The sequence below is a fragment of the Denticeps clupeoides genome, chromosome 9, assembly GCF_900700375.1.
Source record: "Denticeps clupeoides chromosome 9, fDenClu1.1, whole genome shotgun sequence".
Classification (NCBI taxonomy): Eukaryota; Metazoa; Chordata; class Actinopteri; order Clupeiformes; family Denticipitidae; genus Denticeps; species Denticeps clupeoides.
Window position 1 is genome coordinate 9027458 of NC_041715.1, and position 26770 is coordinate 9054227.

General features: G+C 40.9%; 1 protein-coding gene across 1 annotated transcript in view; it reads left to right on the forward strand.

Annotated features, from left to right (window-relative positions):
- ttn.2 (titin, tandem duplicate 2) overlaps positions 1 to 26770 on the forward strand; it is a 151736-nt gene that overhangs the window by 109978 nt on the left and 14988 nt on the right. The window contains exons 199-214 of the mRNA XM_028991330.1: positions 77 to 17176; positions 17263 to 17559; positions 17668 to 18255; positions 18343 to 18645; positions 18731 to 19027; positions 19111 to 19398; positions 19537 to 19836; positions 19950 to 20252; positions 20383 to 20688; positions 20779 to 22545; positions 22626 to 22919; positions 22997 to 23275; positions 23426 to 23725; positions 23836 to 25902; positions 25987 to 26289; positions 26384 to 26692. Of these exons, the coding sequence (XP_028847163.1) occupies positions 77 to 17176; positions 17263 to 17559; positions 17668 to 18255; positions 18343 to 18645; positions 18731 to 19027; positions 19111 to 19398; positions 19537 to 19836; positions 19950 to 20252; positions 20383 to 20688; positions 20779 to 22545; positions 22626 to 22919; positions 22997 to 23275; positions 23426 to 23725; positions 23836 to 25902; positions 25987 to 26289; positions 26384 to 26692 (25101 nt within the window). The remainder of the gene's footprint in view (positions 1 to 76; positions 17177 to 17262; positions 17560 to 17667; positions 18256 to 18342; positions 18646 to 18730; positions 19028 to 19110; positions 19399 to 19536; positions 19837 to 19949; positions 20253 to 20382; positions 20689 to 20778; positions 22546 to 22625; positions 22920 to 22996; positions 23276 to 23425; positions 23726 to 23835; positions 25903 to 25986; positions 26290 to 26383; positions 26693 to 26770) is intronic.

The following is a 26770-nucleotide window of genomic DNA, read 5'->3' on the forward strand; positions in this document are numbered from 1 at the left end:
CCACACACTGCTCCCCAGGCACCTGTCATGGCTCTCTAGCTTTTATTAATTGCTTGAACTTTTACTTATATTTTAGATCCTCCAGGACCTCCATCCAACCCAAGAATCTCTGATACAACTAAGACAACAGCAACATTCAACTGGGGCAGGCCTTTCTATGATGGTGGACTTGATGTCACAGGATACACTGTGGAACATAAGCGAGAGGGAGACGAAGACTGGATTGAAGATGCATCTGGGCTGAGGATAACTGAGTTTGTTGTGTCAAACCTGCAATCAGGTGGTAAATATAACTTTAGAGTCAAAGCCACAAACATAGAGGGAACTGGAGAACCAGCTGAAATTGAACAAGTTGTTGATCTTGTGGATCGTGAATCACCTCCAGACTTTGAACTTGATGCTGAGCTAAGAAAAACACTTGTTGTTCGGTCAGGTGGTTCAATCCGCATATTTGTGCCCATTAAGGGTCGACCAAAACCAGATATAACATGGACAAAGGAAGACAAACCACTTAAAGGCAAAGCACACATTGATACAACAGAATCATATACTCTTGTTGTCATCCCAGAATGCACAAGATATGATGCTGGTAAATATGTGCTGACATTGGAAAATGTTGCTGGAAAGAAGATTGGATTCGTTAATGTTCGGGTTTTAGATACTCCTGGACCTCCTATCAACTTGAAACCAAGAGAAATTACCAAACAGAGCATTACAATGCAATGGGAAATCCCAATCATTGATGGTGGATCCAAAATAAAAAATTATATTATAGAGAAGCGTGAAGCTACTCGTAAAGCTTATACAGTAATTACTACAGAATGCCAGAAATGTTCTTTTAAATTTGAAAATCTTGAAGAGGCCACTGAATACTACTTCAAAGTTTCAGCAGAAAATGAAAGAGGCATAGGAGAAGCTGCAGAAACACCTGAACCAATTCGAGCATCTCAAGCACCAACTGCACCCGAAAATCTGACAGTATTGGATGTATCCAAAGACACAGCAACCCTTGCATGGACAAAGCCTAAATATGATGGTGGCAACAGAATAACAGGCTATGTTATTGAGGCTCAAAAGAAGGATTCAAACCAATGGGTTCATGTAACAACGATAAAAGCACTTGACTATGTTGTAACAGATCTGACAGAAAATGTTGAATATGTTTTCAGAGTCATGGCTGTAAATATATCTGGCCGTAGTGACCCCCGTGAAAGTCGGCCAGTCACAATTAGGGAGCAGACTGCAGGACCTCAATTTGACCTACGTGGAGTTTACCAGAAATTAGTCGTTGTTAGAGCAGGTGACAATCTGAAAGTTGAAATTCCTGTTTTAGGCCGACCAAGACCATCTGTTGTCTGGAAAAAAGAAGACCAAGAGATTAAACAAACACAAAGGATAAACATTGATAATACACAAACATGTACAATTCTGAACATAAGTGAAGTTAAAAGGAAGGATGGTGGACAATACTCGATGACAGGGAAGAATCTACTTGGAACCATTACTGAGACAATCACTGTTCAGGTCCATGATATTCCAGGTCCACCTACAGGGCCAATTAAGCTGGAAGAAGTATCTTGTGATTACATTATTATTTCATGGGAGCCACCTGAAATTGATGGTGGAGTTCCAATTAACAATTATATTGTTGAGATGAGGGAAACCACAGGCACATCATGGATGGAGTTGGCAGCAACAGTTATCCGTACAACATTTAAGGCAGCTCGCTTGACAACTGGAATTGAGTATCAGTTCCGTGTGAAAGCCCAAAATAGGTATGGAGTTGGACCCTACTTAACATCAGAACCAGCCATTGCTGCTTATCCATTTGAAGTCCCAGGACAGCCAGGAACGCCACAAGTTGTAGCTTTTAATAAAGATTCCATAACAATTAATTGGAATGAACCTGGATTCGATGGAGGAAGTCCAATTCTAGGATATCACGTTGAAAGGAAAGAAAAGAACAGCATCCTTTGGCAGAGAATCAGCAAAACTCTTGTTGTAGGAAACATCTACAAGTCATCAGGTCTGATGGATGGAATTGCATATGAATTCCGTGTTATAGCAGAAAACATGGCTGGTTTGAGTAAACCTAGTAAGTCATCTGAGACAACATATGCTCTTGATCCAGTTGATCCCCCTGGTCAACCAGTTGCGCTCAACATAACCAGGCATGAAGTCACTCTTCAATGGACAAAACCTGAGGGTGATGGTGGTTTCTCAATAACTGGATATATGGTTGAGAAAAAAGAGTTACCAAATGGTCGTTGGCTTAAGGCAAATTTCAGCAATATCCTGGAAACAACCTTTACTGTTAGTGGACTCCAAGAAGATGCCTCTTATGAGTTCCGTGTTCTTGCAAGAAATTCAGCTGGTGCCATCAGTAAGCCATCGAAGCCCTCTGAGGTCATCACTTGTAGAGATGACATTGAAGAGCCCAAGATTGATACGGATGCAATATTTAATAATGTTGTGGTAGTAAAAGCTGGAGAAATGTTTAAATTATTTGCATCTGTCACAGGAAGACCAATACCATCCCTGGTATGGACAAAGGAAGGGAAGGAACTAGAGGACACTGGAAAATTGGAGATTAAAACCACAGACTTTTCCACAATTTTAATTAACAAAGATTCCTTGAGGAGGGATGGAGGACTTTTCACACTTACTGCAAGCAATCCTGGAGGCTTTGCTAAGCATGTCTTCAATGTAAAGGTCCTTGACAGACCAGGGCCACCTGATGGTCCATTAGCTGTTACAGATATGACTGCTGAAAAATGCATTTTGTCATGGTTACCACCATCACATGATGGAGGTGCAAAGATAGACTATTATATAATTGAGAGGCGTGAAACAAGTAGACTTGCATGGACCAATGTAGCTACAGAATTGCAAGTAAACAGATATAAGGTTACTAAATTGCTCAAAGGGAACGAGTACATTTTCAGAGTAATGGCTGTTAATAAGTATGGAGTTGGAGAGCCTCTCGAATCAGAGCCAGCAATTGCTACTAACCCATATGTTCCATCTGATCCTCCACAACAACCTGAAGTGACAACCATCACAAAGGATTCAATGGTTGTTTGTTGGGGACATCCTGAGAACAATGGAGGAAGCAACATCAACACATATATAATTGAAAGAAGAGATAAAACTGGTCTCCGCTGGGTTAAGTGCAACAAGAGGACTGTGACTGATCTAAGATACAAAGTATCTGGTCTCACCCCAGGACATGAATATGAATTCAGAATTCTGGCTGAAAATGCAGCAGGCTTGAGTTTGCCAAGTCCAGAAAGCCCATTTTACATGGCGTGTGATACAGTTTTCCAACCTGGGCCCCCAGGTAATCCGAGGGTTTTGGATACGTCAAAGTCATCCATTACACTCGCATGGAACAAACCAGTGTATGATGGAGGTTCTGATATCACAGGATATATAGTTGAAACTTGTTTACCTGAAGAGGATGAATGGACAATTGTCTCTCCAAACAAAGGACTAACTGCAACCTCATTTACCATAACAAGCCTTAAAGAAAACCAGGAATATAAAATCAATATTTCAGCACTCAATGCTGAAGGAGTGGGAGAGCCTGCTTCTGTCCCTGGTGTACCAAAAGCTGAAGATAGGCTGCTTCCACCTGAAATAGATCTTGGAGCTGATCTTCGTAAAATTGTATGCATCCGTGCTTGCAGCACACTAAGGCTGTTTGTTCCAATTAAGGGAAGACCAGCTCCAGAAGTCAAATGGTCCAGAGAAAATGGCGAACCCCTTGAGAGAGCTAATATTGAGACCACAACATCATTCACTTCAGTAATTATAGAAAATGTGGACCGCTTTGATGGTGGAAAATACATGCTGACAGTGGAAAACAGTTCAGGAATCAGAACAGCATTTGTGAATGTCAGGGTCCTTGATACTCCTGGGGCACCTCAAAACCTTAACATAAAGGAAATTACACGAGACTCTGTATCACTCATATGGGATCCACCCATCATTGATGGTGGTTCCAGGATCAGAAGCTATGTTGTAGAAAAACGTGAATCTACAAGGAAGGCCTACTCCACTGTCAATGCTAGCTGCCCCAAAACAAGCTGGAAAATAGGGGACTTGAAAGAGGGTTGCCACTACTTCTTCAGGATTTTGGCTGAAAATGAGTTTGGAATTGGATTACCTGTGGAAACACCTGAGTACATTAAAGTATCTGAAAAACCCCTTCCACCAGGCAAGGTCACTCTTAAAGAGGTTACAGGCACTAGTGTCACTCTGTCTTGGGAAAAACCAGATCATGATGGAGGAAGCCGTATTACAGGATACATTGTTGAAATGCAAGGGAAAGGCAGTGAAAACTGGACCCAGTGTACTGTTGTGAAAGTAACAGAAGCAGTCGTCGCTGGATTAACTCAAGGTGAAGAGTATTTATTCCGTGTATTAGCAACAAACGAAAAAGGAACAAGTGATCCCCGTCAACTTAGTGTCCCAGTTGTGGCTAAAGATACAGTAATTCCACCAACATTTAAGATTTTATTCAGCACCTTCAGTGTAATGGCAGGAGATGACCTCAAACTTGATGTTCCTTATCGTGCTCAACCTAAGGCAGCTGCTATTTGGCAGAAGGATGGCAACAATCTGAAAGAGACAACTCGTGTTAATGCTGAAATGACTGAACATCATTTATATCTTGTAATCAAAGAGGCAACTAGGGACGATGTGGGCAAGTACACCATCAAACTTACAAACTCAGCTGGTGAAGCCGCTACAGATATTCATGTGGTGGTTTTAGATAAACCTGGTCCTCCAACAGGCCCAATAAAAATTGATGAAGTAACGGCAGATAGCATGACACTCTCTTGGCAGCCACCAGAATATGACGGTGGCTGTTCTATAAATAACTACATTGTGGAAAAGAGGGATACATCCACAACAAACTGGCAGATTGTGTCTGCAACAGTAGCTAGAACAACAATCAAAGCTGCTAGACTCAAAACTGGTTGTGAATATCAGTTCAGGATTGCAGCTGAAAACAGGTATGGCAAGAGTTCTCTTTTGCTCTCTGAATCTGTTGTTGCTCAATACCCATTTGAGGTTCCAAGTACTCCAGGAACTCCTACTGTACAATCATCTACTAAAGAGAGCATGGTTGTGGTATGGGACAAGCCTAACAGTGATGGTGGAAGCAAGATTCTGGGATATCATGTTGAAAGCAAAGAAAGAAACAGCATTCTTTGGGTGAAACAAAACAAGCAAATAATTCCTGAAACAAGATTCAAGTTATCTGGACTAGAAGAAGGAATTGAATATGAGTACAGAGTATATGCTGAAAATATTGTTGGCCTGAGCAAACCAAGCAAAACATCAGAGCTTCAAGTAGCAAGAGATCCTTGTGATGCCCCTGGAAAAGCAGAGGCTGTGATTGTCACCAGAAACTCTGTTACACTGAGATGGACAAAGCCAGAATATGATGGTGGAAGCAAAGTGACTGGCTATGTTGTCGAGAAGAAGGAATGTCCTAATGGACGTTGGATGAAAGCTAGTTTTGCTAACATTATTGACACTGAATTCATAGTTACTGGCTTGGTTGAAGAACAAATATATGAATTCCGTGTTTTTGCAAGAAATGCAGCAGGAGTATCAAGTGGACCATCTGCCAGCACTGGGGAAATCACAGCAAAAGATGAAGTTGATCCACCTAAAATAGATATTGATTCTAAATACTCTCAAGCTATTGTGGTTAATGCTGGTGAGTCATTCAATATCCATGCTGACATATACGGAAAACCAGTACCTACAGTTCACTGGCTGAAAGGTGGTGAAGAACTTTCAAATGCAGCACGACTTGAAATTAAAAACACTGACTTTACTGCTTCTCTAAGCGTTAAAGAGGCTATTCGAGTCGATGGAGGTCAGTACATCCTTCTTTTGAAAAACGTTGGGGGTGAAAAATCAGTGACTATTAATGTTAAAGTTTTAGACAGGCCTGGCCCCCCTGATGGACCTATTTCAATCTATGGTGTAACAAGTGAAAAATGCTCCATTTCCTGGAAACCACCACAACAAGATGGTGGTAGTGATGTATCCCATTACATTGTTGAGAGAAGAGAGACAAGCCGATTGGTTTGGACTGTTGTGGAATCTAAAGTGCAAACACTTAGTCTGAAAATTACAAAACTTCTTCCTGGAAATGAATACATTTTCAGAGTTATTCCTGTGAACAAGTATGGTATTGGTGAGCCCCTGGAATCTGATCCAGTTATCGCAACTAATCCATTCATATCACCTAGTGCACCATCGGATGTTGAAGTCTCCAACATAACAAAAGATTCAATGGTAATCACATGGGAAAGACCCACAAAGGATGGTGGCAATCCAATTCAAGGATTTATTGTTGAAAAACGTGATAAAGAAGGTGTGAGATGGACAAGATGTAATAAACGTTCTGTAAGTGAACTGCGTTTCAGAGTCACTGGACTCCTTGAAAACCGCAGTTATGAGTTCAGAGTATCTGCTGAGAATGCTGCAGGAGTTGGCACTGCAAGTTCACCAACTGAATACTATAAAGCTCTGGATCCCATTTTTAAACCTGGACCTCCAAATAACCCCAAAGTAATTGACATTTCACGGACATCTGTTGTACTAGCATGGGGAAAACCTATATATGATGGTGGTTGTGAGGTTCAGGCATATATAGTTGAGGCCTGTGAAGCAACGTCTGATGAGTGGATAATGTGTACCCCACCAACTGGAATCACACAGACCAGATTTGAAATTGTAAAACTTCTTGAAAAGCATGAATACAAATTCAGAGTTTGTGCAGTAAATAAAATTGGCGTTGGGGAGAGTGCTGATATTTCTGGATCTGTTTTTCTCGAAGATAAGATGGAAGCTCCTGACCTTGATCTTGATGCTGATCTCAGAAAAATGATTAATGTCAGAGCAGGGGGATCCCTCAGATTGTTCATACCTATCAGAGGACGACCAGTGCCAGAAATCAAATGGGAAAAGGCTGACGGCGAACTCAAAGAAACTGCTCAGATTGATAGTACAAGTACTTATACTTCACTTGTAATAGAAAATGTTGATCGATTTGACAGCGGAAAGTACACTGTAACTGCAGAGAATGTTGGTGGAGTTAAGACTGTTTTCATCAGTGTTCGAGTTCTTGATACACCAAGTCCTCCTGTTAACTTTGGTGTTAAGGAGATAACTAAAAACACAATTACTCTTACATGGGAGCCACCTGCACTGGATGGAGGAGCAAAAATAAAACATTATATTCTAGAGAAGCGAGAGAGCACAAGAAAGGTCTATTCTTCTGTAATTACTTGCAACAAGATGTCATTCAGGATAGAACAACTACAATCTGGTTGCAACTATTTCTTCAGGGTTCTTGCTGAAAATGAACATGGTATTGGATTACCAGCAGAAACACCTGAGCCCATTAAAATTTCTGAAGTGCCACAGCCACCTGGTAAAATCACAGTTGTGGATGTTACACGGAAGAGCGTTTCTTTAGAGTGGGAGAAACCTGACCATGATGGAGGCAGCAAAATCAGCCATTATGACATTGAAATGCAAGCAAAGGACAGTGAAAAATGGTCTTTGTGTGCTCAAGCCAAATCACTTGAAGCTACTGTTACTAATTTAGCCCAAGGAGAAGAATACTTGTTCAGAGTAATTGCTGTCAATGACAAGGGCAAGAGTGACCCCAGACTCCTTGGTAGCCCTGTTCAAGCAAAGGATCTTGTGATTGAACCAGCAGTCAGGCCGAGATTCAGTGAGTACCGCGTGCAAGTTGGTTATGATCTCAAAATTGAGGTCCCAATTGCTGGTCATCCAAAACCAGCCATTACATGGACAAAAGATGGTGCAGCCCTGAAACAGACCACAAGAGTAAATGTTGCTGATACTGCACATCATACAACTCTCACAATTAAGGATGCAACAAGAGAAGATGGTGGAATGTACAGCATTTCTGTTGCCAATGTTCTTGGACAAAAAGAGGCTACTATTGAAATCATTACACTTGACAAACCTGGTCCACCAACAGGCCCTATCAGGATTGATGAGATCAGTGCAGAAAGCATCACAATTTCATGGGAGCCACCAACATACACTGGAGGATGCCAAATTTCAAATTATGTTGTAGAGAAGAGAGACACCACTACCACTAACTGGATTGTAGTTTCTGCCACAGTTGCAAGGACAACCTTGAAGGTGTCCAACTTAAAAACTGGTTCTGAATACCAGTTCAGAATTTTTTCTGAGAACAGATATGGCAAAAGTTACTCAATAGATTCTGAAGCTGTTGTTGCTCAGTACCCCTTCAAAGAACCTGGACCTCCTGGTACCCCATTTGTGTCTGCATATACAAAGGAATCGATGGTTGTAGAATGGCACAAGCCAATTTCAGATGGAGGCAGTACCATTCTTGGCTACCACCTTGAGAGAAAAGAGAAAAACAGTATTCTGTGGACGAAGATAAACAAGATAGTCATTCAAGACACACGGTTCAAAACATCTCCTTTGGAGGAAGGTATTGAGTATGAGTTCAGAGTGTGTGCTGAAAACATTGTCGGTATTGGTAAATACAGCAAATTATCAGAGGGCTGTGTTGCACGTGACCCTTGTGATCCACCTGGTGCTCCAGTTCCTATTCTTGTAAAAAGACATTCTGTAAAGCTGCGATGGACAAGGCCAGAATATGATGGAGGCAGTTTGGTCACTGGTTACATTGTTGAGAAACGAGATCTTCCAGATGGCCGCTGGATGAAGGCAAGTTTTGCAAATGTAATTGAAACTGAATTTCTGGTTGAAGGACTGACAGAAGACTGCAAATATGATTTTAGAGTTATTGCCAAAAATGCAGCTGGAGCTGTAAGTAAGCCATCTGAAAGTACTGGATCCATCACAGCAAAGGATGAAGTTGAACCTCCAACATATGACATTGAAGCTGTTTACAGTCAGGTCATGGTGGTAAATGCAGGTGATACATTCACACTTGTAGCATCTGTTCAAGGTAAGCCACTACCAACAATACAGTGGTTTAAAGGTGACACTGAGGTTGAAAACTCAGCAAGATGTGAAATCAAGAACACTGATTTCAAAGCAGTGCTTGTGGTAAAAGATGCAATTAGAATTGATGGAGGACAGTATACTCTTCACCTCACAAATGTAGCAGGGACTAAAACAGCACCCTACAATGTCAGAGTCCTTGATAGACCAGGACCTCCAAAAGGGCCTCTCACAGTTTCTGGTGTAACAAGCGAGAAATGCTCACTGTCATGGCTTCCACCTGAACATGATGGTGGCAGTAGTATCTCATATTACATCATTCAAAAAAGAGAAACAAGCCGTCTAGCATGGACTGTGGTCTCTGGGGATTGTGGAGCAACTATGTTCAAAGTCACTAAACTTCTAAAAGGAAACGAATATATATTCCGTGTTATGGCTGTTAACAAATATGGAGACGGAGAACCTCTGGAATCTGTGCCTGTAATTATGAGAAATCCATTTGTCCCACCTGGTCCACCTGAAGATTTAGAAATTACCAACATTTCAAGAGATTCCATGACTGTCTGCTGGACTCGACCAAATACTGATGGTGGCAGCGAAATATCTGGATACATAGTAGAAAAGAGAGATCGAGCTGGGGTTAGATGGACAAAATGCAATAAACGCAGAATTACAGACCTACGTTTCAGAGTGACAGGCCTGACAGAGGATCATGAATATGAGTTTAGGTTATCAGCAGAAAATGCGGCTGGACCTGGCCAACCAAGCCCACCAACAGAATACTATAAAGCTTGTGATCCAACGTTTAAACCTGGACCGCCTACTAATGTGCACTTGACTGACACAAACAAAAACTCAATCTCTTTGGCATGGAACAGACCAATCTATGATGGTGGCTGTGATATTCAGGGATATTGTGTGGAAGTATGCAAAGCTGATGAGGAAGAATGGATAACATGTACTCCACCATCTGGAATAAATGTAACCAAATTTGAGGTTTCCAAACTCATAGAGCACCAGGAATATAAGGTACAGATATGTGCTATTAATAAGATAGGTGTGGGTGAGCCAGCAGTGCTTTCAGGAACAGTTAAGCCTGTTGACAAGATGTTTGCACCAGAAATTGAATTAGATTCGGAGTTGAGAAAGGGAATTGTTGTACGTGCCGGAGGATCCATGAGAATAAATATACCATTTAAAGCACGCCCTGTGCCAGAGATTTACTGGACAAAAGATGATGGTGATCTACCTGAGAAGACTCAGATAGAGAAAGACCTTGACTACACTGGGTTGTCAATTGACATCTGTGACAGAAATGATGCTGGAAAATACACCCTCCATTTGGAGAACAGCACTGGCTCCAAGACAGCATTTGTCTCTGTTAAAGTATTGGATACCCCTGGACCACCACTAAACCTTGCTGTTAAGGATGTAACAAGAAACTATGTTACTCTTACTTGGGATCCACCACTTATTGATGGGGGTGCCAAAATCAAGAATTACATTGTAGACAAACGTGATTCGACAAGAAAAGGCTTTGCTAATGTAACTACCAAATGCACTAAGACAAGTATCCGCATAGGAGATCTCACAGAAGGTGGTATTTACTATTTCAGGGTCATGGGTGAGAATGAATTTGGTGTTGGACTGCCTGTTGAAACTGAGGAAGCTACCAAAACTGCAGATATTCCTTTGGCCGTGGGTAAAGTCACTTTAACTGATGTAACAAAAACCACTGCCTCGCTGTCTTGGGAAAAACCAGACTTTGATGGAGGTAGCAGAATTTTGGGATATTACATTGAAATGCAACCCAAAGGATCTGATGAATGGATTGTAGCAACAACTGCTAAGACTTGTGAAGGAACTGTCACAGGACTTAGTTCTGGTCAAGAGTACCTGTTCAGAGTTTCAGCATTCAACGAAAAAGGAAGAAGTGACCCAAGACCATTAATTGCCCCTGTATTAGCTAAAGATGTTACTGTTGAGCCTCACTTTAAAATTACTTTCAGCACATACAGTGTTCAAGCAGGTGAAGATCTGAAAATAGAAATACCATTAAGTGGACGTCCAGCACCAAAGATTACATGGGCTAAGGAAGGGCAAGTACTTAAGGAGACAACCAGATTAAACGTCTCTGGCACTGCAACATCAACTGTACTCCGACTTAAAGATGCCAGCAGAGAGGATTCTGGAAAGTATACAGTCACAGCTACAAACAGTGCAGGCACAATTACAGAGGAAATTGGAATCATTATTTTAGACAAGCCAGGCCCACCAGTTGGACCTGTTAAAATTGAAGAAGTCAGTGCAAATTTTGTCAACATCTCATGGGAGCCACCTCTGTATACTGGAGGATGTCAAATAAACAATTATATTGTGGAAAAACGTGATACAACAACCACAAACTGGCAGATTGTGTCAGCCACCATTGCACGTACTACAATTAAAATCACCAAGTTGAAAACGGGTTCAGAGTATCAATTCAGAGTTTTTGCAGAGAACAGATATGGAAAGAGCTCATCACTTGATTCAGCAACAGTCATTGTACAATATCCTTTCAGTGTGCCATCAGCGCCTGGCACACCTTATGTCTCATCAGTGACAAAAGACCACATGTTAATTGAATGGAAACCCCCTTCCAATAATGGAGGCAGCCCAATTCTTGGATATCATCTTGAGCGTAAAGAGAAAAACAGCATTCTGTGGTCCAAACTAAACAAGCTTTTGATCCCAGACACCCGCTTCAGAACAAACAACCTTGAGGAAGGTATTGAGTATGAGTACAGAGTGTATGCTGAAAACATTGCTGGAATAAGTCCGCTGAGCAAGGTATCCGAATGTGTTGTTGCTCGAGATCCATGTGATCCACCTGGTACACCTGAGGCAATTGCTATTACAAGGAGCTTTGTGACACTTCAGTGGACAAAACCGCAATATGATGGAGGAAGTGCTGTCACAGGATATATTATTGAAAGAAAGAAGTATCCGGACACTCGTTGGATGAAAGCAAGCTTCACAAATATAATTGAAACCCAATTTACACTTACTGGCTTAACTGAAGATTGTGAATACGAATTTAGAATTGTGGCTAGAAATGCTGCTGGTACTTTCAGCAAACCCTCTGAAAGCACTGGGGCAATTACAGCCAGAGATGAAATTGAAGCGCCAACAGCCTCAATGGACTTAAAGTTCAAGGATGTTATTGTTGTCCATGCTGGAGAAACCTTTGTTCTTGATGTTGACATTGCTGGAAAGCCTACCCCTACTGTGACATGGCTGAGAGATGGAAAAGAAATTGACAATGCTACACCAAGAACTGAGATTAAGTCCACCCTCCAGCGCACTGTGCTCACAGTTAAGGACTGTATCAGAGTAGATGGAGGGCACTTTGTGCTCAGTCTCAGCAATGTAGGGGGAACAAAATTAGTTCCAATTAATGTTAAAGTTCTTGATCGACCTGGTCCACCAGATGGCCCTTTGAAAGTGACTGGAGTAACAGCAGAAAAGTGCTATCTTCACTGGAGTCATCCAACTCATGATGGTGGTGCTGGAATTTCCCATTATATTATTGAAAGAAGGGAGACTAGTCGTCTATCATGGACTGTAGTAGAACCTAAAATTCAAGCTATTAGTTACAAAGTTACAAAGCTCCTGCCTGGAAATGAATATATTTTCAGAGTTATTGCTGTAAATAAATATGGAATTGGCGAGCCACTCGAATCTGACCCTGTTGTTGCACGCAATCCTTTCAAAGCACCTAGCCCACCATCTACTCCTGAAGCAAGTGCTATAACAAGAGACTCAATTGCCTTAACATGGGAGCGACCTGAAGATGATGGAGGATCTTTGATTGATGGATATATCCTGGAGAAACGTGATAAGGAAGGCATTCGTTGGACAAAATGTAACAAGAAAAGACTAACAGACCTGAGATTTAGAGTTACAGGTTTAACTGAGGGACACTCTTATGAATTCAGAGTATCTGCTGAAAATGCAGCAGGTCCTGGCACTCCAAGTGACCCATCAGAATATTATAAAGCTTGTGATGCTACATATCCACCTGGCCCTCCAAACAATCCTAAAGTAACTGATCACTCAAGCAACACTGTGTCTTTGGCATGGAGTCGACCTATTTATGATGGTGGTGCTTCAATTTCTGGATATATGGTTGAAATCAAAGAAGCCTCTGAAGAAGAGTGGACTGTATGCTCACCTCCCACCGGTATTCAGGCCACACACTACACAGTGAAAAAATTAAAGGAAAATGCTGAGTACAACCTCCGTGTTTCTGCCATAAACATTGAAGGAGTTGGAGAGTCAGTTGAAATTACAGGCTCTGTTATTTCAGCTGAAAAGCTACAGGCCCCAGAAATAGAATTAGATGCAGACCTCAGGAAAATGGTCTCTGTCAGGGCAAGTGCAACACTCCGGCTGTTTGTCACCATCAGAGGAAGACCTGAGCCTGAGGTAAAGTGGTCTAAAGCAGATGGCACAATGACAGAACGTGCACAAATTGAAGTCACAAGTTCCTATACAATGCTGGTTATTGACAACGTTGATAGGTTTGACAGTGGGAAGTACGTTTTGAGTCTAGAGAACAACAGTGGTACAAAATCAGCATTCATTAATGTTCGAGTTTTGGATTCCCCGAGTGCGCCTGAAAACTTTGTGGTCAAGGATGTGAAGAGAGATTCTGTACAACTATCATGGGATCCACCCCTTATTGATGGTGGAGCTAAAATTACTCATTATATTGTGGAGAAACGAGAATCAAAAAGAATGGCATTTACATCTGTAACTAACAACTGTGTAAGAAATTCTATTAGAATTGATGATCTTCAAGAAGGAGGTGTTTACCATTTCCGCATACTAGCAGTCAATGAACATGGTGTGGGCTTGCCAGCAGAGACAGCTGAGCCAGTAAAAGTATCACAGGCACCTTTACCACCAGGAAGAATCACACTTGTTGATGTAACTCGCCACACCATAAGTCTCTCATGGGAAAAACCAGATCATGATGGAGGCAGCAAGATCACAAGTTACATTGTAGAAATGATGGCCAAAGGATCTGACAAATGGACAGAGTGTGCCTCAGTAAAATCACTGGAAACAACTATCGAAGGACTTACTACTGGAGAAGAATATTCATTCAGAATCTCTGCTGTTAATGACAAAGGGAAAAGTGATGTAAAACCCCTTGGAGCTCCCGTAGTTGCGAAAGACATTACCATTGAACCTATAATAAATTTGCTATTTAACACTTACAGTGTAAAAGCTGGTGAGGACCTGACAATTGATGTTCCATTTAAAGGCAGACCTCAGCCAGAGGTTTCATGGAAAAAGGATAGTCATTCCCTAAAACAAACAACAAGGGTTAATGTCAGTACAACAAATACGTCCTCAAAACTTGTCATTAAAGATGCTACGCGGGAAGATGTTGGAAAGTATGAAATTACATTAACCAATGCAAATGGTACAAAAACTGCTGAAATTCTTGTAATTGTTCTGGACAAGCCTGGCCCACCAGGAGCCATCAAGCTAGATGAAGTTAGTGCGGATTTTATAACCTTGTCATGGGACCCACCAGTGTATGATGGTGGCTGCCAAATCAACAATTATGTTGTTGAGAAAAGAGACACAACTACCACTACATGGCAAATTGTATCAGCCACAGTTGCCAGATCATCAATCAAAGTCTGCCGCTTAACACAGGGAACAGAATACCAGTTCCGTATCGCTGCAGAAAACCGCTATGGTAAGAGCCGTTCTGTTGATTCTGCTCCTGTTGTTGCTCAGTACCCTTTTGTACCTCCTGGTCCACCAACAAATCTCCATGTTGGCCATGCAACAAAATCAGGCATGCTTGTCCAATGGAATAGACCGGCAAGTGATGGTGGCAGTGCAGTTATTGGATATCACCTGGAATCCAAAGAGCCTAGTAGCATTCTTTGGACAAAGATAAATAGAGGACTTATAACTGAAACTCAATTTAAAGTGACCGGTATTGAAGAAGGCTTGTTTTATCAGTATCGTGTTTATGCAGAGAATGCTGCTGGCATCGGACCTTGTACAAAAGCCTGTGAACCTGTAGCTGCACGAGATCCATGTGATCCACCAGGTCAACCTACAGTCATTAGTATTACAAGGACATCAGTCTCTCTTTCATGGACAGCACCTGAATATGATGGTGGTGCCAAAGTGACTGGTTACATTGTTGAGAGGAGAAAACATCCAGATGGGCGCTGGCTTAAATGCAATTTCACAAATGTCCAGGAAACATATTTTCATATCACAAACCTGAAAGAAGACAAATGTTATGATTTCCATGTTATTGCCAAGAATGCCGCAGGCTTGCTCAGTGAACCATCAGAATGTACCGGACCTATTACTGTAAAAGATGATGTTGATCCACCATGTATCACATTGGAAGACAAGTACCGACAATTAGTTGTTGTGAAAGCTGGAGATGTTCTCCAAATTGATGCTGATATTTCTGGGCGCCCACATCCAGTAATTTCGTGGTCGAAAGATGGAAAGGAGATTGAAGCAAAGGCAAGATTTGAGATTTCTTCAACACATGCTGTCACAACATTAATTGTTAGAGATAGCATTAGAAGAGACTCAGGACAATATGTCTTAACTTTACAAAACGTAGCTGGAACTAGATCAATAGCAATAAATTGCAAGGTCCTTGACCGCCCTGGACCATCAGCAGGGCCATTGCAGGTTACTGGAATGACAGCTGAAAAATGTACCCTAACCTGGGGACCTCCTCAAGAAAATGGTGGTGCAGAAATTCAGCACTACATCGTTGAGAAACGTGAAACAAGTCGACTTGCCTGGACTTTAGTATATGCAGATATGAAGGCCACAACATGCAAAGTTACAAAGTTACTTAAAGGCAATGAATACATCTTCAGAGTGAGGGGAGTTAATAAATATGGAACTGGTGAGGCACTGGAAAGTGATCCTGCCAAGGCAATAGACCCATTTACAGTGGCAGCTGCACCAACATATGTAGAAGTCACCAGTGTCACAAGCGAAGCCATGACTATCTGCTGGGAGAGGCCTGTATCTGATGGTGGTAGCAGTATTTCTGGCTATGTAATTGAGAAGCGAGAAAAATCTGGTCTTCGATGGGTTCGTGTAAACAAAAAACCTGTATATGACCTACGAGTTAAAGCATCCAACCTCCGTGAGGGATGTGAATATGAATTCCGTGTTTATGCTGAGAATTCTGCAGGCTTAAGTCTGCCAAGTACCCCATGCCCACTGACTAAAGCAGAAGATCCTTTGTTCCTTCCATCTCCTCCAGCAAAACCAAAAGTTATTGATTCTACTAAGACTTCGATCACTCTTGCATGGAATAAGCCATTATTTGATGGTGGCTCCCCAGTTACTGGATACTGTGTTGAATATAAGAGGACAGATGAGGAAGATTGGATTGTTGGTGTTCAAAACACAAAGAATAATGAATTCACGGTTGTGGGCCTCACATCAGGTGCAGAATATGTCTTTGTGGTCAAATCAATTAACAAAATGGGTCTAAGTGAACCAAGCCCTGACACTGATCCTCATGTCGCTAAAGATAGGGAAGATGAACCTGTTTTCCTTATCAGCAATGAAATGCGAAAGACACTAATTGTGAAAGATGGCAGTTCGTTCACTTTGAGAGTACCTTTCAGAGGCAAACCCACACCAAACGTTATGTGGAACAAGGCAGACGTTGATCTTAGAGTACGAGCCACCATTGAAACTTCTGATATTTGCACTTCAATTACTGTTGAGCAAGCCACCAGGAATGACTCAGGAAAATATGTTGTAACACTCCAAAACGTGGCTGGAAAATCTACTTTGACCTTAAATGTTAAGGTCCTTGATTCACCCGGTCCACCCTCCCGAATTGAAATCAAGGAGGTCACCAAAACCTCTGCAACAATCACATGGGATACTCCTGAGAATGAAGGTGGTGCTCCAGTGAAGAACTATCTTGTTGATCTACGTGAAGCCAGTAAGAAGGGATGGACTAGATTAACAGATACTTGCCACCGGCTGACTTACAAAATAAGTGATCTTCAGGAGGGAGGAGTCTACTATTTCAGAATCATTGGTGAAAATGAATATGGAGTTGGTGTACCATGTGAGACGAAGGAGGGAACAAAGATATCTGGTAAGTTTACATTTTGCATAATGTCCTATTTGAATCAGGTTTGTTTTTATAGGCTTCATATTGCTATTTTTGTCTCTTTATCTTAGAAAAACCAAGTCCACCAACGAAACTGGGAGTAACCGAAGTCACAAAAGACAGTGTTTCTCTAGCATGGAATAAACCTGATCATGACGGAGGTAGTCGGATCACCAGTTACCAAGTTGATGCACTTGAAAAGGGACAGCAAAAATGGGTCAAATGTGGTGTTACCAAAGCTACACACTTTGCTGTGAGTGGTTTAAGGGAAAATGCAGAATACTTCTTCAGAGTTCGTGCTGAGAACCACGCTGGATTAAGTGATCCCAAAGATATGGTGATGCCAGTGGTTGTTAAAGATCAGCTTGGTAAGATATAAACATTTTTTAGATTTTTTTTAAACAAATTTACGTTAAGATCATATTATTATGATCTTATATGATAAGGGTGTGCTTAATATTGCTTTTTATTTTTAGAATCACCTGAGATTAACATGAAGAACTTCCCCCATAATACTGTCTACGTTAAAGCAAGATCAAACCTTAAAGTTGAAATCCCACTTACTGGCAAACCAATGCCAAAAGTTTCTCTTTCAAAGGACAATGTTTTGCTGAAATCAACAATGAGATTCAACTCAGATGTGACTCCAGATAGTCTCATTATTGTCCTACGTGAGAGTGTCGCTCTTGATGCAGGAAGATACGACATCACAGCCTCCAATTCAACTGGAACAACAAAATCCTTCATCAATATTGTCGTTTTGGATAGACCAAGTGTTCCAGTTGGACCAGTAGAATTATATGACATCACAGAAGACAGTGTGAGCCTGAAATGGCTTCCTCCTTCATATGATGGTGGAAGCCCAATCACTAACTACATTGTGCAAAAGCGGGAAACAACAACTGCCAGTTGGACTGAAGTTTCATCTGCGGTGGCAAGATGTACAATTAAAATAATGAAACTGATGACTGGGGTTGAATATCAGTTCAGACTCAGAGCTGAAAATCGCCTTGGAATTAGTGAACACATTGACTCTCCGACCATTACTGTCAACCTGCCTTACAGTACGTAATAGCCTTGCTTGTTATGGTTTTTATTTAAGTTTTGATTTGATTGTATATATAGTCTTATATTTACCTTTTATTTTCAAGCATTCCCTGGAGCACCCTCAACACCATGGGTATCACATGTCACAAGAGAAAGCATTGCTGTAGACTGGAAAGAGCCAACTTCTGATGGAGGAAGCCATGTCTTTGGATATCACCTCCAAATGAAAGACAAAAACAGCATACTGTGGCAGAAGGTTAACAAAACCGTTATCCGGGCAACTCATTTCAAAGTGAATAATATCAATCCTGGCCTGATCTATGAGTTCAAGGTAGCTGCTGAAAATGCTGCTGGCATTGGAACTATTAGCAAGGTATCAGATGCAGTTTTGGCAATTGATGCATGTGGTAAGTGTAATCTCTCAATATACAATATACATCAAATAGTTTTAGTGCTGATTTTTTTTTTGACTATTCATTTTGCTTTTTTCAGAACCTCCAACTAACACTCATGTCACTGATATTACAAAAAGTTCAATCAGCCTTGCCTGGGAGAAACCTTCTTATGATGGTGGAAGCAAAATAACTGGATACATAATTGAGAAAAGAGATTTGCCAAAAGGCAGATGGTCAAAGGCTAACTTAACAAACGTGTCAGACACCAAGTTCACTATCACTGGCCTGACCCAGGATGAGTCTTATGAGTTCAGAGTCATGGCAAAGAATGCCGTTGGATCAGTCAGTAATCCTTCTGGTATTGTTGGACCAATTACATGTGTTGACACCTTTGGTAAGTATGAAAACCAATGAATTAGATTTTTTTTTTTTTATCTAAAAAGCCATGGTAACTAACAAGATTTTCTTTTCTTGAAGGTGCTCCTCAAATTGAGATGCCCTCAGAGTACATGGAATTAGTGAAACATAAAGCAGGAGCAACAGTTGAACTCAAAGTTGGCATAATTGCTAAGCCTCAACCAACTATTGAATGGTACAAAGATGGAAAAGAATTGGAGTCCAGAGCACAGTTGTCCATCAACAACACATTTGATTCTGCAAGCCTTGTAATCAGGGATTCAACACGACTTAACAGTGGAACATATGAAATCAGAATAAAGAATTCTTTAGGTTCAGCATACGGTGCCATCAGAGTTCAAATTCAGGGTGGGTACTTTCTCTTTGAGAAAGAAATATTATGAATACTGTTTTTATTAATACTAATATAAGATTTCACATCCTTCATATGTTTTTGCTTTGTACAGAGACTTGATAATTTAATTTGCTTAAATTTTTTGTATGCAGACAAACCTGGACCTCCAGCTGGAACTGTTCAGTTCAAAAAAATCACTGCGGATACTATAACAATAATGTGGGATCCACCAGAAGATGAAGGTGGTGCGTTGGTCACCCATTACATAGTGGAAAAACGTGAAACAAGCAGAATAATGTGGTCCATTATCTCAGAAAAGTTGGAGGAATGCATTGTCTCAGTGCAGCGACTAATCAAAGGCAATGAGTATATATTCCGTGTCCGAGGTGTAAACAAATATGGAGTTGGAGATCCTCTTGAGTCTGAGCCTGTCATTGCACAGAATTCATTTGGTGAGAAAAAAATGCTTAATGGAATACATGAAATGTTTAACTAAATATATTAATCTCTATAATTATTTGAAGATGACATTATAAAATATATTCAAAATATTTTTTTTCTGCAGTTCCTCCTAGCCAACCATCTAAGCCCCAAGTCACTATGACAACTAAATCAACAATGACTGTGGTATGGGAAAGACCAGCTCTTGATGGTGGAAGCGACATAGATGGATATTACCTGGAGAAACGTGAAAAGAAAAGTTTGCAGTGGTTTAAAGTCATTAAAGACCAAATTCGTGATACCAGACAGAAAGTCAGCAACCTTACAGGAGGAAATGAGTATCAGTACCGTGTCTGTGCAATCAATAAAGCTGGAGCAGGCCCATATTCAGATGCTTCCATTTTCTACAAAGCTTATGATCCAATTGGTAAGTGCCGAATTTATGTTGTAACAAAACTATATATTATATATCAAATAAACTATATATTCTAGGTCCTTAAAGTGAGCAAACCAAGCTAAATGTAAATATACTGTTAACTCTTTAATGTATTTTACAGATCCTCCAAGTGAGCCAAGCAAGCTTAAAGTAGTTGACTCAACCAAAACATCTATCACCCTTGGCTGGGAAAAACCTGTCTTTGATGGTGGCAGCGAAATAACCAGCTACACTATAGAACAAATGGTGTCTGATGAGAAAGAGTGGGTTGTAATTAGCTCAAAGGGAGAAGTTCGAACAACTGAGTTTGTCGTATCACATCTGAAACCTGGAGTATATTACTTCTTCCGGGTTTCAGCTGTAAATTGTGTGGGAACTGGAAAAGCGATTGAGATGGCTCAGCCTGTTCAAGCAAAGGATATTCTAGGTAGGATTTTCTTCCCTGCTTATTTATGTAGAAAGACTCGGTTTGACTGTATGCTTACCATCTGTTTTTTGTGCTTTTGCATTCCAACAGAGGAAGCTGATATTGATCTTGACATCTCAATGACAACTCAGTATATAGCAAAAGCAGGAAGAGATGTGGAAATTGTTATACCTCTTAAGGGAAGACCTGCACCAAATGTTACCTGGAGAAAAGGAGACAAGAACATTGGCAGTGATAGTAGATATTCAATCACAAACACTGAATATTCAACCACACTCATTATTCCAAAAGTTACCCGTGATGATTCTGGGAAATATCTTCTTGAAATTGAAAATGGTGTGGGGGAACCCAAAACAATAACTGTGTCTCTGAAAGTGCTTGATACGCCTTCATCCTGCCAGAAATTGATTTTCAAAAATGTAACTCGAGGCAAGCTAACCCTGAGCTGGGAACCTCCACTTATTGATGGTGGTTCTCCAATTACTAATTATATTTTGGAAAAGAAGGATGCAAAAATGAAGGCCTACACAGTCATCACAAAAGAATGTTCGAATACCGCATATAAAGTAGATGGACTGTCTGAAGAAATTTCATATTTCTTCCGCGTTTCAGCGGAAAATGAAAATGGAATTGGTGATCCGTGTAAAACTGCTGAACCTGTTCGTGCAACAGAAACTCCTGGTCCTGTGAAAAATCTAATTATGCAAGATTCTACTAGAACATCTGTAACCCTTGCATGGACCAAACCTGATCATGATGGTGGTAGCCATATTTCAGAGTATATTATTGAGAAAAAATCCAAAGAAGAAACCACATGGACGGCTGTTGGTATGTGCAGACGTTGTCAGCATGAGGTTACAAATTTGAAGGAATTAGCCGTCATGGACTTCAGAGTATTTGCCAAGAATGAGAAAGGATGCAGTGACTTCTCACAAATTGGTCCAGTAACCGTACAAGACTTTGTAATTCCACCTGAAGCAAACCTTATAGATTATCCAGGAGGTGAATTAAGTGTTCGTATTGGACAAAATATTGTTATTGACTTACCATTTAAAGGCAAACCAAAACCAGCCATTTCATGGATGAAAGATGATGTTCCTCTAAAGGAGAGTGAACAAATTCGCTTCAGGCAAACAGACTGTAAGGCTACCATGACAGTAAGAAATTCAACAAAGGACAATGCTGGCAAATATACTATTGTTTTGGACAACAAACTATGCAAGAACTTCTTTGATATTAAAGTCACTACTCTTGGACCACCCTCTGGACCTGTAGGACCTATTCGATTTGATGAAATCAAAGCACAGAGCATCATTATATCATGGAATGAACCTCAGAATGACGGAGGTGGTGAAATCACTTGTTATAGTGTTGAAAAACGAGAGACATCCCAAGCAGCATGGAAAATGGTTTGCTCAAGTGTTGTCAGGACTACATTTAAAATTCCTAACCTGGTTAAAGGCACAGAATACCAGTTCAGAGTGCGAGCAGAAAACAAATATGGAGTAAGCGAGCCTCTGACTTCCCAACATATGATAGCTCAGCATCAGTACAAACCACCAGGTCCACCAGGAAAACCAGTTGTTTTCAATGTAACAAGCGATGGCATGACTGTTCAGTGGGAGGCACCCAGTTTTGATGGAGGTTCTCCAATAACTGGCTACCACATTGAGAAGAAAGACAGAAACAGTCTTCTATGGACAAAAGTGAATTCCTCTGTAATTTCGTCAAGAGAATATCGAGTAATTGGTCTCATTGAAGGACTGGAATATTCATTTAGAGTTTATGCACAGAATAACGCTGGCCTGAGTCTTGTCAGTGAACAAAGCAAGCACAAACTTGCCATTTCGCCAGTGGGTAAGTTCAATTTTGTCTTGTCTCTACTTTGTTTGATTACTTTTATATTGATTAGGTACTAACTTCATTGTTTGTTACAGATCCACCTGGCACACCCAATTGCATTGATGTTACAAGAGACTCTGTTACACTTCAATGGGATCCACCCAAACGTGATGGTGGCAGCCGAATTGTTGCATACAGCGTAGAACGACGCCAAGGAAGAAATCGTTGGCTGAGGTGCAACTTCACAGATGTTAGTGAATGCCAGTTCTCAGTTACAGGACTTGCAGCTGGTGATCGCTTTGAATTCAGAGTGATTGCTAGAAATGCAATCGGCACTGTTAGCCCACCTTCTCAATCATCTGGCTACATTATGACTAAGGATGAAAGTGGTATGTATATCTCTCTCACTCTCTATCAATTTATCACTGTAGTAGTAATTAACTGTGTCTTATGTATTCTTTTTCAGTTGTGCCCAACATTGAGTTCAGTGCAGAGAAAACACTCACCATTAAGGCGGGTGAAAATATCAAATTGCACTGCAGTATTAGTGGAAGACCTGTGCCTCAAGTTACATGGTTTAAGGATGGAAAAGAACTGGACAAAATGTTGGTTGATATCACAACTGCCATTGGATCAAGTTCTCTCTTCATCAGAGATGCTGATCGCAATGACCGTGGAGTATATACTGTTGAAGCCAAGAATAGTAGTGGAACCAAGAAAGAGGATGTCCTTGTCAGAGTGCAAGGTTAGCATTTATTAATATTATTTTTATGTTGTGGAGCTGTCCATAGGTGTAAGTGTGTGAGCTGATACTGTATGTTTGTGTGTTTGCAGCCCTTCATGGGTAGTAGTAAAGTGCAATTTTTTTTAATACACTCATTTATTATTATTTTAGATACCCCTGGACCACCTGATGGACCTCTTCGTTTTACAAATATAACAGCAGAAAAAGCAACACTCTGGTGGAGCCCACCAGAAAATGATGGTTGTGCAGCTATCACACACTATGTAATTGAGAAAAGAGAGACTTCTAGAATCTCTTGGGCACTTGTCACGTCAAAATGTGAAGCCTGTTCATTCAATGCCACCAAGTTAATCAAGGGCAATGAATACCAGTTCCGTGTTTCTGCTGTGAACAAGTTTGGAGTGGGTAAACCCATTGAATCTGAACCAATTGTTGCAAAAATGCAATTCAGTAAGTAATGTTCAGAATAATTTGTACATCAGTATTCTTTATGTAAAATATGTAATTATGTAATTATCTTTGTCTTCCTCTTCACCTTATTATTCATTTATTTTCAACAGCTGTACCTGATGCCCCTGGTACTCCTGACTGTACACATGTAACAGGAGATAGCATCACATTATGCTGGACAAGACCAAGATCTGATGGAGGAAATGAAATCAAGCATTATATTCTAGAGAGACGTGAAAAGAAGAGCTTACGTTGGGTCAAAGTATCTTCTAAAAGGCCAATCACAGAGCTCAGGCACAGAGTAACAAACTTAACTGAAGGAAATGAATATGAATTCCGTCTAATGGCTGAAAATGGTGCTGGTATTGGACCAGCAAGCAGCACTTCAAGGCTTTTCAAATGCAGAGAACCAACAAGTACACCAAGTGCACCAACTGTTGTAAAACCTGTAGACTCTACAAAGACATCTGTTACGTTGGAATGGACAAAACCTGTATTTGATGGTGGAATGCAAATTATTGGTTATATCATTGAGATGTGCAAAGCAAGTCTTGAAGAATGGCACAGAGTAAACAGTGAAACTTGCATACACACTAGGTATACAGTTACAGACTTGGAACCAGGTGAAGAATACAAATTCAGGGTATGTGCTGTGAATGGAGCTGGAAAAGGAGATACATCTGAGATTCCCAGTGCTGTCCAGACTGTTGACAGACTAACATCACCAGAAATTGACATTGGTGCTGACTTTAAGCAAACACACATAGTTAAAAATGGAGGTACAGTATGCCTTCATGTGGCATTCCGTGGAAAACCTGCACCACTTGCTACCTGGTCAAAGGCAGATGGAGAACTTGGTGTGATGGTTGATATTAACACTACGGACACATACAGCACATTGACAATGGAGAACTGCACCAGATATGATGCTGGAAAATACACATTGACTCTGGAAAACAACAGCGGTCGTAAATCTATAACATTTACTGTAAAGGTACTGGATACGCCTGGACCACCAGGTCCCATCTCCTTCAAAGATGTGACAAAAGGAGCTCTAACAATAATGTGGGATGCACCAACTAATGATGGAGGTGCACGTATAAATCATTACATTGTTGAGAAACGTGAAGCTAGCCGCCTGAGTTGGCAGGAGGTCAGTCTTAAATGTTCTCGGCAGATCTTGAGGGTGACCAACCTAGCAGTTGGGGTCCCATACCTTTTTAGAGTCATTGCTGAAAATCAGTATGGTCAAGGAGAGCCTTATGAAATGACTGATCCAATAATCGCAACAGAAGAACCAGCCCCACCCAAAAGACTGGATATCATTGATACAACAAATTCAACTGCTGTCTTAGCCTGGCTTAAACCTGAGCATGATGGAGGAAGTCGCATCACAGGTTACATTGTGGAGTCCAAGGCAAAGGGCTCCGATCACTGGGTGTTCGGTGGTCAAACTAAATTGCTTAAAATGGTTCTTGAAGGCTTGGCTGAGAACACAGAATACCAGTTTCGTGTAAAAGCTCAGAATGATGCTGGCTTTAGTTACCCAAGAGAAGTTCTAAGCTCTGTCATCATTAAAGAACCTCGCATTGAACCAACTGCTGATCTTAGTGGAATAACAAAGCAGCTTATCACCTGCAAGACTGGAAATGCATTCACCATTGATATCCCCATAAGTGGTAGGCCAGCTCCCAAAGTAACTTGGAAGCTTGAAGAAATGAAGCTGAAAGAAACAGACAGAATTTCTATAAGGACTACAAAAGAGAGGACAACCTTAGTGGTGAAAGACAGTAAGAGAGGTGACAGTGGAAAATATTACCTTATCCTGGAAAATGCTGCAGGAACCAAGACATTTAATGTCAATGTGACTGTTGTTGGCAGACCTAGTCCACCCACAGGACCAATTGAAATTTCATCAGTCTCATCAGAATCTTGTGTGTTGGCATGGACAGAACCTGCAGACGATGGTGGAACAGATATTACTAACTATATTGTTGAGAAACGTGAATCTGGTTCTGCTACTTGGCAGGTGGTCAATTCCAGCGTTAAACGCACTACAATCAAGGTCACTCATCTGACCAAATATAAGGAATACACTTTCCGTGTATGTGCTGAGAACAAGTTTGGTGTCAGCAAATCAGTTGAATCTCAGGCCATTGTTGCTGAGCATCCATTTGGTAAGTTCACAGCAATTCTGCTTTATTTCAAATAAAAGGTTTGGTACAGTTTTAGGTTATGTAACATAATTTTTCTATTTACAGTTCCACCAAGCCCGCCAGCTCGACCAGATGTTGTCTCAGTGTCTGCTACTGCTATTGCCATTAAGTGGGATTTGCCCTATCATGATGGTGGAAGCCCAGTTACTGGCTACTGGATTGAAAAGAAGGAAAGAAACACAATCTTATGGGTCAGGGAGAATAAAATTCCATGCCTTGAGTGTCACTACAAGATTTCCAGTATTATAGAAGGCCTTGAGTATCAGTTCAGAGTGTATGCAATGAACATTGCTGGACTGAGCAAAGCCAGTGAGGCCTCAAGACCAGTAGTTGCTCTGAATCCAGTTGGTGAGTTCAATTTTATTAGTATTATTATAATTAGTATTTTGTTGTTGTCTGTTTTACACAGTTGTTTTAATATTTGCACTTTGTATGTGACTAGATCCCCCAGGGAAACCAGAGGTTTATGATCTCTCCAGGTCCACTGTTTCAATTAAATGGTCTGTACCACTTAATGATGGTGGTAGCAAAATTGTAGGATATATAGTGGAGCGCAAATCTTCTACAGGTGAAGATGATGAGGCCCGCTGGTTGAAGTGCAACTATACCACAATTACAGAGAATTACTTTACAATTTCTTCACTGGGTGAAGGAGAGATGTATGAATTCCGTGTAATTGCCAGAAATGCAGCTGGCGTGCAAAGTATCCCCTCTGAATCAACAGGACCAGTTACTTGCAGAGATGAATACAGTAAGAATCTATCAAATCATTGACAGACAACTCCCAAACACTTGTGCACAATAAGTGTTTTATGATTTTTTTTTTTTC